The sequence below is a fragment of the Mus pahari genome, chromosome 3 (assembly GCF_900095145.1).
Source record: "Mus pahari chromosome 3, PAHARI_EIJ_v1.1, whole genome shotgun sequence".
Taxonomy (NCBI): domain Eukaryota; kingdom Metazoa; phylum Chordata; class Mammalia; order Rodentia; family Muridae; genus Mus; species Mus pahari.
In genome coordinates, this window is record NC_034592.1 from 17013396 (window position 1) to 17025219 (window position 11824).

Sequence of the window (11824 nt, forward strand, 5' to 3'; positions counted from 1 at the left end):
CAGAGTGAGTTCCAGGACAGCCAGGGCTACACAGAGAAACCCTGTCTCGAAAAACCAAAAAAAAAAAAAAAAAAAAAAAAAAAAAAAAAAAAGTCAGAAGCAAAGGGACCAGAAGTTCTCAACTACATCACAGCCAGGCCAGCCTTAGCTACATGAGACCTTGTCTTTAAGTTTTTAAGTTTTTATTATTATTTTCGATCAGGCTATTTCCTCAAGTCCACCCCGTTGGGGCCTTCGCCACTGATGTCACCTTTCCTCTTAACACCAAACCCCATCCTTCTCAGAACACTTGACCTGGCCACCCCGCAGCCTGTGCCATGCCCAGTATCCTTCCTTCCTGGTCCTTGAGAACTCCGTTCCTTATCTCCAACTCCTGCCATAGAGCCTTGTGCTCACCGTGGGGAATGGGAAGGAGGCTCCACCAGGGGGTGGGAAGAGCGGGCCGGGTGGTGGCGGGTAGAGGGCGGCGGGCCCCGGCGCAGGCTGGAACAGCACCGGCACCTGCGGGAAAGGCGGATAGAGCAGCGCCACGGCCTTGGGGTCGGGCGGCGCGTAGGGTGGAGGCTCGCCCACGAAGCCGATGGGCGGCACAGTACCGCCAGTGGCCTTGGGCCCGGGCCCCGTCTCGCCAGACGCAGACGCGGGTTCTGGGACCCCCAGGGCCGACTCGTTGCCTTCTGCGGCCTCAGTCCGATCCTCCTCTGGTTCCGCGTCTTCTTCATCCAGCAGCTGCGGGCGGCGCGGGAGCTGCGGGAGCGATGGCTGCGCGGTGCTGCGCTGGTCCTCGGCAGCTTGGGGGTCCTCGCGGCCTGCGGAACTGTCGCCCCCCTTGGCGTCGGAACCTAGGGAGAAAGGCAGGGCCGGGAATCAGGGTCGGAGAGATGGATTCGTTGGTGCTGTGCCTTCTGCGCAACCATGAAAACCTGAGTTCAATCCCAGAACCTGCATAAAAATCATGGCAAAAGTTTGTCAGCCCAGGGGTGGAGACAGGCGGGTCCCCGGGGTTCACTGGCCAGTCACCTTAACCTAATGAGAGACTAAAAAATCACTGTAGGCAGCTCCAAAAGGGTAATTTCTGAGGCTGACCTATGGCCTCCCTTCTCGGGAAGAAATTTAAGAACAAAAAAAAAGTTCACAATGGAAAAGTTTATGCTGTGTGCTTTAACCACACTTTTTTTAATGTATGCATTGTATGTATATGAGTGTATCATGCACATCAAATACATGCAGTGCCTATGGGGACCAAAAGAGGGCAACAGATTCTGTGATGGTTGTGAGCTGCCATGTGTATGTTCAAAACTGAACTCAGGTCCTCTGCAAGAGCAGCAAGTGCACTTAACCCTTGAGCCATCTCTCCAGCCCTGGCCACCCTTTTTAAAAAGCTTGGCTCTCCAGCCAGTTATACAAAGGTCACCTGAGTCACGGAAAGTGAGATCAGGCTCCCTCCCAGTCCTGAGCCCCAGACTTGGCCACAAGAGAGATGTGGGGCAGAACTGGGATAAAGCTGCTGAGCATGCAGTCTAGTCTGTACTGCTGAGCCCAGGATAAAGGAAAGGTCTTGCAGGAAGAACGGAGAGGAGACTCTGAACTCCATGAGCACTGTATGTGAGCCGGGCCATCATCTGATTCCTTTGCCCTTGACTGTCCCTGGTCCTGGAGGAGCCTAAGTCCTGGACAATCAGGGATGCTTTGAAGCTTTAGAATCAACATCCCACCCCACCCACCCTACCCCACCCACCACCCCCAGTACTGGATGCAGCCCTGAGCACCAGGCTCAGGGAGCAGACCCACACAAACATAGGAGGCTGAGAAAGGAGCCAACCATGGGAAGTCATACAGAGGTGAACCCGCTGCGAATAAGGGCCAGAACTGAGCGGGCTGAGTAAGGATGGAACATCACCCCAGCCAGGAAATTACAACAGGGCCGAGAAACATTAACAGCCTGGCACCCAGGGGCACAACCCTGAATAATCTGCAATGTGAAGAATTAGGACTGTGAGAGCATTTTTAAAGAGAAAAGAGCAACAAACCCAGCAAGCCCAGCACTGGGGAAACTGAGGCAGAAAGATTGCTGCAAGTTCAAGGCCAGTCCAGGCTACGGCTCGAGACCTTATCTCAAAAGCAAGAAGAAAGGCCAGCTGGAGGGCTTGGCACAGGAAAGGCTCATGCTGCTGGGTCTGCTGACCTGAGTTCAATCCCCAGGACCCACCCAGGAGAAAGAGAGAAGAGACCCTGCAAGCTGTCATCCACTGTGCACCACCACATGCCAGTGTTTGCATGAGAACTCCTGCACACACACACGCACACACACACACACACACACACACACACACACAGGAGAGGAGGAGGAAAAAGCCAGGTGGTGACAGCAGTAGCGCACACCTTTAATCCCAGTACTAGGAGGCAAGCAGGCAGATCTCTGTGAGTTCAAGGTCAGCCTGGTCTACAGAACAAGCTCAGGACAGCCAGGCAGAGATGCGTAGAGAAACTCTTGTTTCAAAAAACAAAAACAAACAAAACTAACACCTGCCAGCCCTGATACTCAGACCCTGGAATTATAAGAAAAGCATCCATTATAACTATGGTCCACAAGATAAAAAGAAGCACACTTGAAATAAATTCAGCAGAAAAGAAAAAAGAAAAAAATCAAGTCACAGTTTAAAACTAAAATTTAAAATATCTGAATTTATTTCCTTGATTTATCAAGACAAGTGTTTACTATGTAGCTCCAGCTGACATGGAACTCACTAGGTAAACCAGGCTAGCCTCGAACTCATGAGGCGGGGGAGGGTGTCCTGTGATGAGAGCCTGAGGAGACCTGATATATAAAACGAGATCCCAACACATTTTAACTATGTTTCCTTTGATGTGTTTGAACAATAACTCAGAGTTAAAACACTAAGGAGAACTGTTAAAGGCTGGGATCTAGTTTAGTGGTAGAGAGCTTGCCTGGCATTCATGAGATCCCAGGTTCAATCCTCAATATAGAACAGAGTGGGGGAAGGGGAGGGATGGAAGAGGGAGAGGGGCAGGTTCTTTAAAAATCACATCCAAAGCCAGGCAGTGGTGGCACACACCTTTAATCCCAGCACTCGGGAGGCAGAGGCAGGCGGATTTCTGAGTTTGAGGTCAGCCTGGTCTACAGAATGAGTTCCAGGACAGCCAGGGCTACACAGAGAAACCCTGCCTTGAAAAACAAAACAAAACAAAACAAAACAATCACCTCCACAGGGCTGCCAGGCCTGGGAATGACTGTGTGTAAGAGTATTTGCTAAACACACATGAGGTTCAGACCCACAGCTGTAAACCAGACACCTCAATGCCGTGGGGAATGTAGACAGGAGCATGGTTTCAAATTTTTGAGCCCTGGGCTGGGTGAGAAACCCCTCACAAGGAATAAGGTAGAAAATGCTAAACATGCCTGGAGTTCCCCTCTGGCCTTCTCTGCCCACTGAGGAGCCACTAGTTCACACATTTACATACACAGAGACAGACACACACACACACATCACTGGCTCGTTAGAGCGCCTCTCCTCTCTTGTGGGGAAATCCTTCCATCACCACTGCCTATAGATACAGGCAGACCACTGTATAGATAATGGCAAACGCAGTGTTAGGGAAATGTCGAGCAGGTGCCCAAGTCCTGGACTCAGGGCTTAAGGGGCCTCCTTACTTAGACCAGACAACCAGGGTTCAGATACCACGCTGATGACTTAGAGCCACCAGGGAAGGAGCCCGTCCTTTCAGAACGCTGTCTCATTAATGCCATGCCCCTGCCCCAGTTGTCATAACAAAAACCGCAGTTTCCCTGGATCCTGCCTGCGCAAATACCGGACCTGATGGCACCGAGATAGGGGCCGGGAGTAAATAAATACTTCTGACTACGCAGGGCACCCGACACCCGGCACCCGACACCCGACACCCGACACGGGCTACTCCGACACCCGAGCCTGAGGCGATAGAGTCCAGCTGAGACAGGGCGGGGGAGGGGGCTGTTCCAAGGCCTGGGGTATTCTAGAAGGGGATAGGACAGAGGGGAGTTCTACTAGTCACCCCAGCATCCTCTGCGGCGGGTGGGGGGAGTATGAGGGGGCACCTAGGGCATCCGGTCGCTACTCTGCACTCTGCACAGGCCCTGGTCCCCTGAGCCTGGGAGTCTCTAGAGACAACGTTTTTGCCCTACCACCACCCCTACTCCCACCGGCGGGGTTGGCTACTCGGATGTGTGGCTTTAATGGGGCCTTACCATGGAGCATCCGTGCCAACCCACCCAGCCCGCAGTCTCTGATCCCGGCTGAGACGTCTCTTCCAACCTCTGCCTCCTTGTTGGGTCCCCCTGCTTGGGGGACCTCAGCCTGGTCGGGAGGGGCTTGGCAGGGAGGGGGATGATTAACAAAGCCAACAGACCCCGGCAAGGAGATTCCGGGAGGGAAATGCAGAGCCACCTGCTGCTGCCAGGACACCTGCTGTCCACCTGTGGCCCGTCCTTCCCCAGCTGTCCCGCAGCGATGCAAGAAAGGGCGGGAGCTCCTGAGTTACCCCCCGCAGCCTCTTGGCGCCCCCGGACTCTGGGTGCGAGTGTCCCCCGGCCCCAGTATTGCCTAGCTCTTGTCCGCACCCTCAGTCTCTGCTCTGTGTTCCCTGTACCCCGCGCCCCTCACCTGCCTCCATGGCCGGATCAACGTGGGTGCACACGGGCTGTGCTGCTCAGGACCTGGAGCCTGGGTCCGCCCCAAGTCAGTGGACGGCGCCGGCTCGGGTTTCCTGGTGCCCGCCGGGCGGCAGGTTAATAATTGGCCGCCTTGTTTGTCCACGGCTGAGTCAACACGACGCTCCCTCACGCCCTGGCGCTCGCACCCACCCTAAATCCTCTTGGCTTGGGATAGTTAGAGCTGCAGCGGACCCCGAGGGCAGGGTCCGCTCTGTGGAGCCTTGATCGATCCCTTTGCGGAGTCGCCCGGCCTGGGTGTTGAGGAGGGGAGCCATTAAGAGAATGGAATAGGCAGGAAGCACGGGCAATTCCCACGGGGATGGGTAGAGCCAGACCATAGGGAGAGGTGGAGACCTGGCTTACCTGGGAAGAGAAGCAGAATGTAACTTCGACCCAAAGGCTGGAGAGTGTTCCTAGGTGGTTTGTTTGTTCATTTGTTTGTTTGTTTGTTTGTTTGTTTTCAACAGCTTTCTCACCCCCTGCCCCAGAGAAATCAGGAGTGTAAAACTGAGACTTAGAACACCCGCCCCCCCCCACCCTCCCTGCCCTGCCCCATCACTGAGATCCACCAGGCCAAAGAATCTACTTAAAATACCACACTCACAGGCAGATGTGCTTGGCCACCCTTTGTATATTCCCAGCTGAATTCCTGACAGGGAGGGAGATGCCTAGGAACTGAACTGAGGAGGAGGGACTGACTGAGCAGCCTTGGTCTGGACTGAGTTTCACAATGGCTTTCACCAGGCCTTGAAGCTTGGGGACCATGAGGCAGAGATGTGGGGTGAGAAGAGGTGGCTTACAGCGTTTACAAAGAACCTCACTCTGACACAGCAGAGCCTCCGGATAGGGAAATGAACTCTTTCCACCAGCGGAGCACATGGTTCAATTCATGTCATCCAGAAACCCCTAAGCTAAAAGCACATGTTAAAGGGAGAGGCTGGAGAGATGGCTCAGAGGTTAAGAGTGTTTGCTGCACTTACAGAGGACCTTGAGTTTGGTTCCCAGCACTCACAATGAACTATAAGTTCAGATCCAGGGATTGACGCCCTCTTTTGTCCTCTAAAGACACTGCACTCACGTGCCCATACGCAACTACAAAGTCTCAGTTATTTTTCTATTGCTATGAAAAGACACCATGACAGAAGCAACTCATAGAAGAATCTATTGGTCTGGGGTTTACAGGAAACTGCAAGACCAAAGAATGAAGCTTTAATGCCAGGCTGTCTCTGAGGGGAGGAACAGCGGCCTGACAAAAGGGAGGCTAGGTTTTTATAGGATGCTTTAAGTTGCCCTGGAGATCACTAAGGGGAAAGGAGATTCCCGAAAACAAAGAAACCATCATAAACATTAGATTTTACTAGGGAGCCTCTAGTCATTAAGATAGCAGAATGTGTTCTAGGCAGTGGTGGCCCGAGCCTTTAACCCCAACACGTCAAAGGCACAGGCAAATGGATCTCTGTGCCTCCAGGCCCGGTGATGAATGCTCACCTCAGACACTGAAAGCCACTGATTAAGCAACCCCACAGGAGACTGCGGTGCAGCCAGCCACCATCCAGAACCACAGGTTGCTGCACTACACCTTGAAGTTTTGGAGTGATGTGTTTTCTAACAGTAGACAGCTAGATTCCCACATCTGGAGTTCTGCAGCTGAGCAAAAGCATACAAAAGGCACTGGAAAAGAAGGTTGCAGGTTAAGCCGAAGAGACAGCTCAGGAGGAGCCATCATGGTTAGGAGCATGGACTCCCATGGGACTGGTGTTCGGTTCCCAGCAGCCACACCAAGACATTCATGTGCCACCACCACCCGGCTAACCTGTTGCAGTAAATCTCCTCTCAAATATGCCTGGGCAATGAAAGCAGAACACAGTTAATATGATTACAAGCTGTGCACCTAGATTGGGCAGATCTACCACTACACTACCATCTTCCACCTCTATGAAACCCCTTAGAACTTGTGATTTCTCCATGTGCTTCTGCTCTGCTTTTCTTCTTCCTCCTCCTCCCCTGCGACCTCTCCCTCTTCCAATTTTCTCTTCTATCCACCCCCCTTTCAGCTCCACCTTCCCTTTTATCTGCCCAATCCTAACCTAGCTTTCTGTTTGTTTTTTAAGATTTCTTTCTTTGTTTTATGTATGAGTACCCTGTTCTTGTCTTCAGACACACACAACAGAAGAGGGCACTGGATCACATTATAGATAACTATGAGCCACCAAATACTTGCTGGGAACTGAACTCAAGACCTAGAAGAGCAGTCAGTGCTCTTAACCACTGAGCCATCTCTCCAGCCCTAACCTTGCTCTTTTTAATAGCAACTAGGCATGGTTTTTAAAGGTTTTTTAAAAATTTGTATGTATGAATGTTAGCCCTCTGCGAGAGCAGTCAATGGCCATAAGCCATCTCTCTTCAGCTCACATATCTAAAAAAAAATGTAAAAATATTTAAATGGGTGAAATTACAAGGGTGATGTCATGGTCTCTGTCCACTGTGAGCATGGTGGATCCTCATATATGATTGTTTTAAAGGGCAACATAAAAAAAGGAAAGCTACTCCTGTCTCCATTGCCTGTCAGCATGGCTGTCTGCTGCCTCTCTTCGGTAGGACACTGGGACTTAGACGGGCCTGCAGGCAGTGGTGCACACCTTTAGTCTCAGCAGTTGGGAGGCAGAGGCAGGCGGATTTCTGAGTTTGAGGCCAGCCTGGTCTACAAAGTGAGTTCCAGGACAGCCAGGGCTACACAGAGAAACCCTGTCTCAAAAAATGGAGGTGGGGCTGGTGCCATCCTCAGGGCTTTGCTTCATCTGACCAGTTTGAAATGTAGTTGTTTAAAAATGTAGTGTGAGCTGGGCGTGGTGGCGCATGCCTTTAATCCCAGCACTCAGGAGGCAGAGGCAGACGGATTTCTGAGTTCGAGGCCAGCCTGGTCTACAAAGTGAGGTCCAGGACAGCCAGGGCTACACAGAGAAACCCTGTCTCAAAAAAAAGAAAACAAAAAAAAACAAAACAAACAAACAAACAAACAAAAAAAGTAGTGCATCAAAATTCAAAAGTCAGGCTGAATACGGTGGCGCACACCTTTACTCCTGGCATTCCGGAGGCAGAGGCAGGTATATCTCAGTGAGTTCAAGGTCAGCCAGGTATATATAGTGAGTTCCAGGACAGCCAGAGCTAGGTAGATAGACTCTGTCAAAATATATATAAACAAATAAAAAATTCAAAAGTAAAAACTCCTGACAACCTATTGTTGTAAATGCTATTACTTAACTCTGTAAGTTCTTTTTTTTTTTTTTTTTTCAAGACAGAGTTTCTCTGTGTAGCCCTGGCTGTCCTGGAACCCTCTCTCTGTAGACCAGGCTGGCCTCGAACTTGGTACTTGGAAATAATCCTTCGAGTGCTGGGATTAAAGGCGTGTGCCACCATGCCCGGCAACTCTATTACTTCTTAATGTGACCCAGCCAGTCCCCCAATAATCGAGACTCGGTCCTATTAATTTATTTAATCAACTTAGCACAATTACTGGGCAATTATCCTTAACCTATGTTTCTGTACGCTAGACTAGCTAATCCCCAGCTGTGCTCCACAAGTTACTTATGTTTGTGTCTCACCTGGGCTGCTTCTCTGCTCCATCCCTCTGTCCTCAGGATGCACTCCGGTTCACCCCCTCTCACAGAGGCCTTGGCCTTTCCCTCACTTCTCTTTCTCTCTCCTCACAGTTCCTACCTTTGAGACCCAGCACAGAAACCAAAATCCATCTACCTCTAGTCTCCTCAGAAATCGGCTGTAGCCATTTTTAGTTAACCACTCAGAGAAGATTGGCGAGCAAAGTTTATACATCATCTGGCATACGTGAGAATGTGCTTGTGGGACTGCAACCAGACCTTGCGGGGCAGTGTTTAGCATCTGAATACATAGCAGCAGACAGATGGGATGGCACACCTATCATCCCAGCACACACCTGTCACCCCAGCAAACACCTGTCACCCCAGCACACACCTGTCACCTCAGCACATGTCTGTCACGAGCACATACCTGACACCCCAGCACACAACACAGCACACACTTGTCACCCAGCACACACCTGTCACCTCAGCACACACCTGTCACCACAGCACACACTTGTCACCCCAGCACATGTCTGTCACCCCAGCACATGTCTGTCACCTCAGCACACACTTGTCACTCCAGCACACACCTGTCACCCCAGCACTCTATAGGTGGAAGTGCAAGCATCTGCGAATTCCAGGTCATTCTTGGCCACATAGCAAGTTTATCAGCTTGGGCTACATGAGACCCTGTCAGAAAAGGAAGAGGAAGGAGAGGAGGAGGAGAATACCAGAAAAAGATATGGACCTTTAACCCCAGCACTTGGGAAGTAGGTGACAGCAGATCTATGTGATTCTATGTCACCCTGGTCTACAGAGAGAGTTCTAGGACAGCCCGGGTTACAAGACCTACATAGTGAGATTCTGTCTAAAAAAATTTTTTCACACACACAGGCACAGGCACAGGCACAGGCACGCACACACACACACACACACACACATATATATATATATATATATATATATATATATATATATATATATATATATATATGCAGGCTTTTCCACCCATGCCCCAGTTCATGAATAATAATTAGGAGGTGTATAATTCATCAATAAATACCTAGGCTTTAAGCTAGGTTTGTTTCCCAACTAGCTTGTGACTCAGTTATCCCATTTATCTCTCTCTGTCTGCCACGTGGCTGATTACGTCTCCTCTGTTTCATGCATCTGACTTTCTCCAAGTAAGGATGGTGAGTCTTCCCATGTCTGACTATTTCCCAGAGTTCCTCTCCCTCTCTCTGCTGGATATCCCACCTTCTAATTCTGCCTCAGCTTACTGGCCATTAGAAGGTGCCATAGGCTGTGGGGCAATGGGCTATGCACAGACAGTCTGGTCTCCAGTCGAGTTGAGGTCTGGACCCTGGTAGAACCTGATGGGTGATAATTTTCACCTACATGGGATGGAAGGCACTTCCTCATGTCTCCTTTTTTTTGGGGGGGGGGGGTTTCAAGACAGGGTTTCTCTATGTATGCAGCCCTGGCTGTCCTGGAACTCACTTTGTAGACCAGGCTGGCCTCGAACTCAGAAATCCGCCTGCCTCTGCCTCCCGAGTGCTGGGATTAAAGGTGTGCGCCACCACGCCCGGCCCTCATGTCTCCTTGACCCCTGTCTCCTGTCGAAATTACAGCCCCCACAGCCCCCACAAGAGTAATATGTGGCATACACAATGTCCCAAGCTTCTGACCTTCAGGCTAGACTCCCCCCAGTTACCTAGCAACAACAAGATAACAATCCCACTATAAGAGGGGCTGCTTGGCCCCTGCTCGCTCTCTTACTCTCTCCCTCTCACTCTCTCTCCCTCTCACTCTTTCCCTCTCACTCTCTCCCTCTCACTCTCTCCCTCTCACTCACTCTCTCCCTCTCACTCTCTCCCTCTTACTCTCTCCCTTTTACTCTCTCTTTATGCTTTCTTACTCTCTAGCCTTTCTTCTCTCTCTCTCCTTTTCCCCCTCTCTCCTCTTGGCCATGGTCTCTCTCTCTCTGTCTCTCTCTCTGTCTCTCTCTCTCTGTCTCTCTCTCTGTCTCTGTCTCTGTCTCTCTCTCTCTCTCTGTCTCTCTCTCTCTCTCTGTCTCTCTCTCTCTCTCCCTTCTCTCTTCCCCCCTGCCTTTCTACAATAAAGCTCTAACACCATAGTCTCTGTTCATCAAGGCCCACTGCGCTTGAAGGATGAGATAGGCTTTCTTCTAAGGAGCCGCTTCTAACCTCCTGATGGAAGACCTTCCTGTGCTCCAGCCACGGACTGGACTTAGGACTCTTGCCTGCGTGGGAACTTCTCTCCCTCTGCCCCCTTCCCATATCCCCGGGGCCTGGTGTTGCCCCGGGGTCCCTATTCTGTTCTTAGCTCTTCTGCCATATCCAATGTGGGATGCCGGAGACTGAGAACCTGGTACAGGGCTGTGTGGGGTCAGTGGCTTCACACAGCCAGATGCCCACTCGGGGCTGAGTGGAAAGTGTCCAGCAGTCCTCCCACATCCACCTGCCCAGAGCACAGGAACTCTGGCGGGACTCGGGCACTCTCTCCCTCCCCCACTCTTCCCCTACACCCACAGCCCTGCAATAGGCTGGCAAGGAAGAGCAGAGACACATCTTCACACAGTACATATAAACACTATCTCTACATATATATGTGTATATATCTATATATGTATGTTTGTGTATATGTAAATATATATTTATTTACATGCATACACACACATCACATGAAAACAAGAACAAACCCTTGCTGACCCAGAATATTATGATCCTATAACCAGCAACAGGCTTTCTTGAAGGCCAGCAAGATGGCTCTGCAGGTAAGGAGACTTTGCTGCCAAGACTGACAACCTGAGCTTCATCTCCAGAACCCACAAGCTGGCAGGGGAGAAAAGATTCCTGCAGGCTGTCCTGGAACTAACACACTAGTGCCCATGCGCTCCCTCTCTCTCTCTCTCTCTCTCTCTCTCTCTCTCTCTCTCTCTCTCTCTCTCTCTCACACACACACACACACACACATGTATACCTGTGCCTGTGCTGTACTGGCTAGTTTTGTGTGCCAACAAAAGCTGGAGTTATCATAGAAACAGGAGCCTCTGTTAGGGAGGGATTCCAGCTGCAAGGCATTTTCTCAGTTGGTGATCAAGGGGGGAGGGCCCAGCCCACTGTGGGTGGCGTCATCCCTGGGCTGGAGGTCCTGGGTTCTATAAGAAAGCAAGCTGAGCAAGCCAGGGAAAGCAAGCCAATAAGCAGCATCCCTCCATGGCCTCTGCATCAGCTCCTGCCTCCAGGTTCCTGTCCTGTGTGAGTTCCTGTCCTGACTTCCTCTAGTGATGAACAGCAACATGGAAGTGTAAGCTGAATAAACCCTTTCCTCCCCAACTCGCTTCTTTAAAAAAAAGAAAAAAAAACTTATTTAGGGGGCTGGAGAGATGGCTCAGTGGTTAAGAGCATTCACTGCTCTTCTGAAGATCCTGAGTTCAAATCCCAGCAACCACATGGTGGCTCACAACCATCCATAGTGAGATCTGGTGCCC

General features: G+C 50.8%; 1 protein-coding gene across 1 annotated transcript in view; it reads right to left on the reverse strand.

Annotated features, from left to right (window-relative positions):
• Positions 1-4726, reverse strand: part of Prrt1b (proline rich transmembrane protein 1B) — an 8298-nt gene extending 3572 nt beyond the window's left edge. The window contains exons 1-2 of the mRNA XM_021191945.2: positions 4662-4726; positions 397-842 (exon numbers count right to left, since the gene is read on the reverse strand). Coding sequence (XP_021047604.1) covers positions 397-842; positions 4662-4671 — 456 coding nt within the window. The 5' untranslated portion in view covers positions 4672-4726. The remainder of the gene's footprint in view (positions 1-396; positions 843-4661) is intronic.
• Between the last annotated feature and the right edge of the window lie 7098 nt (positions 4727-11824).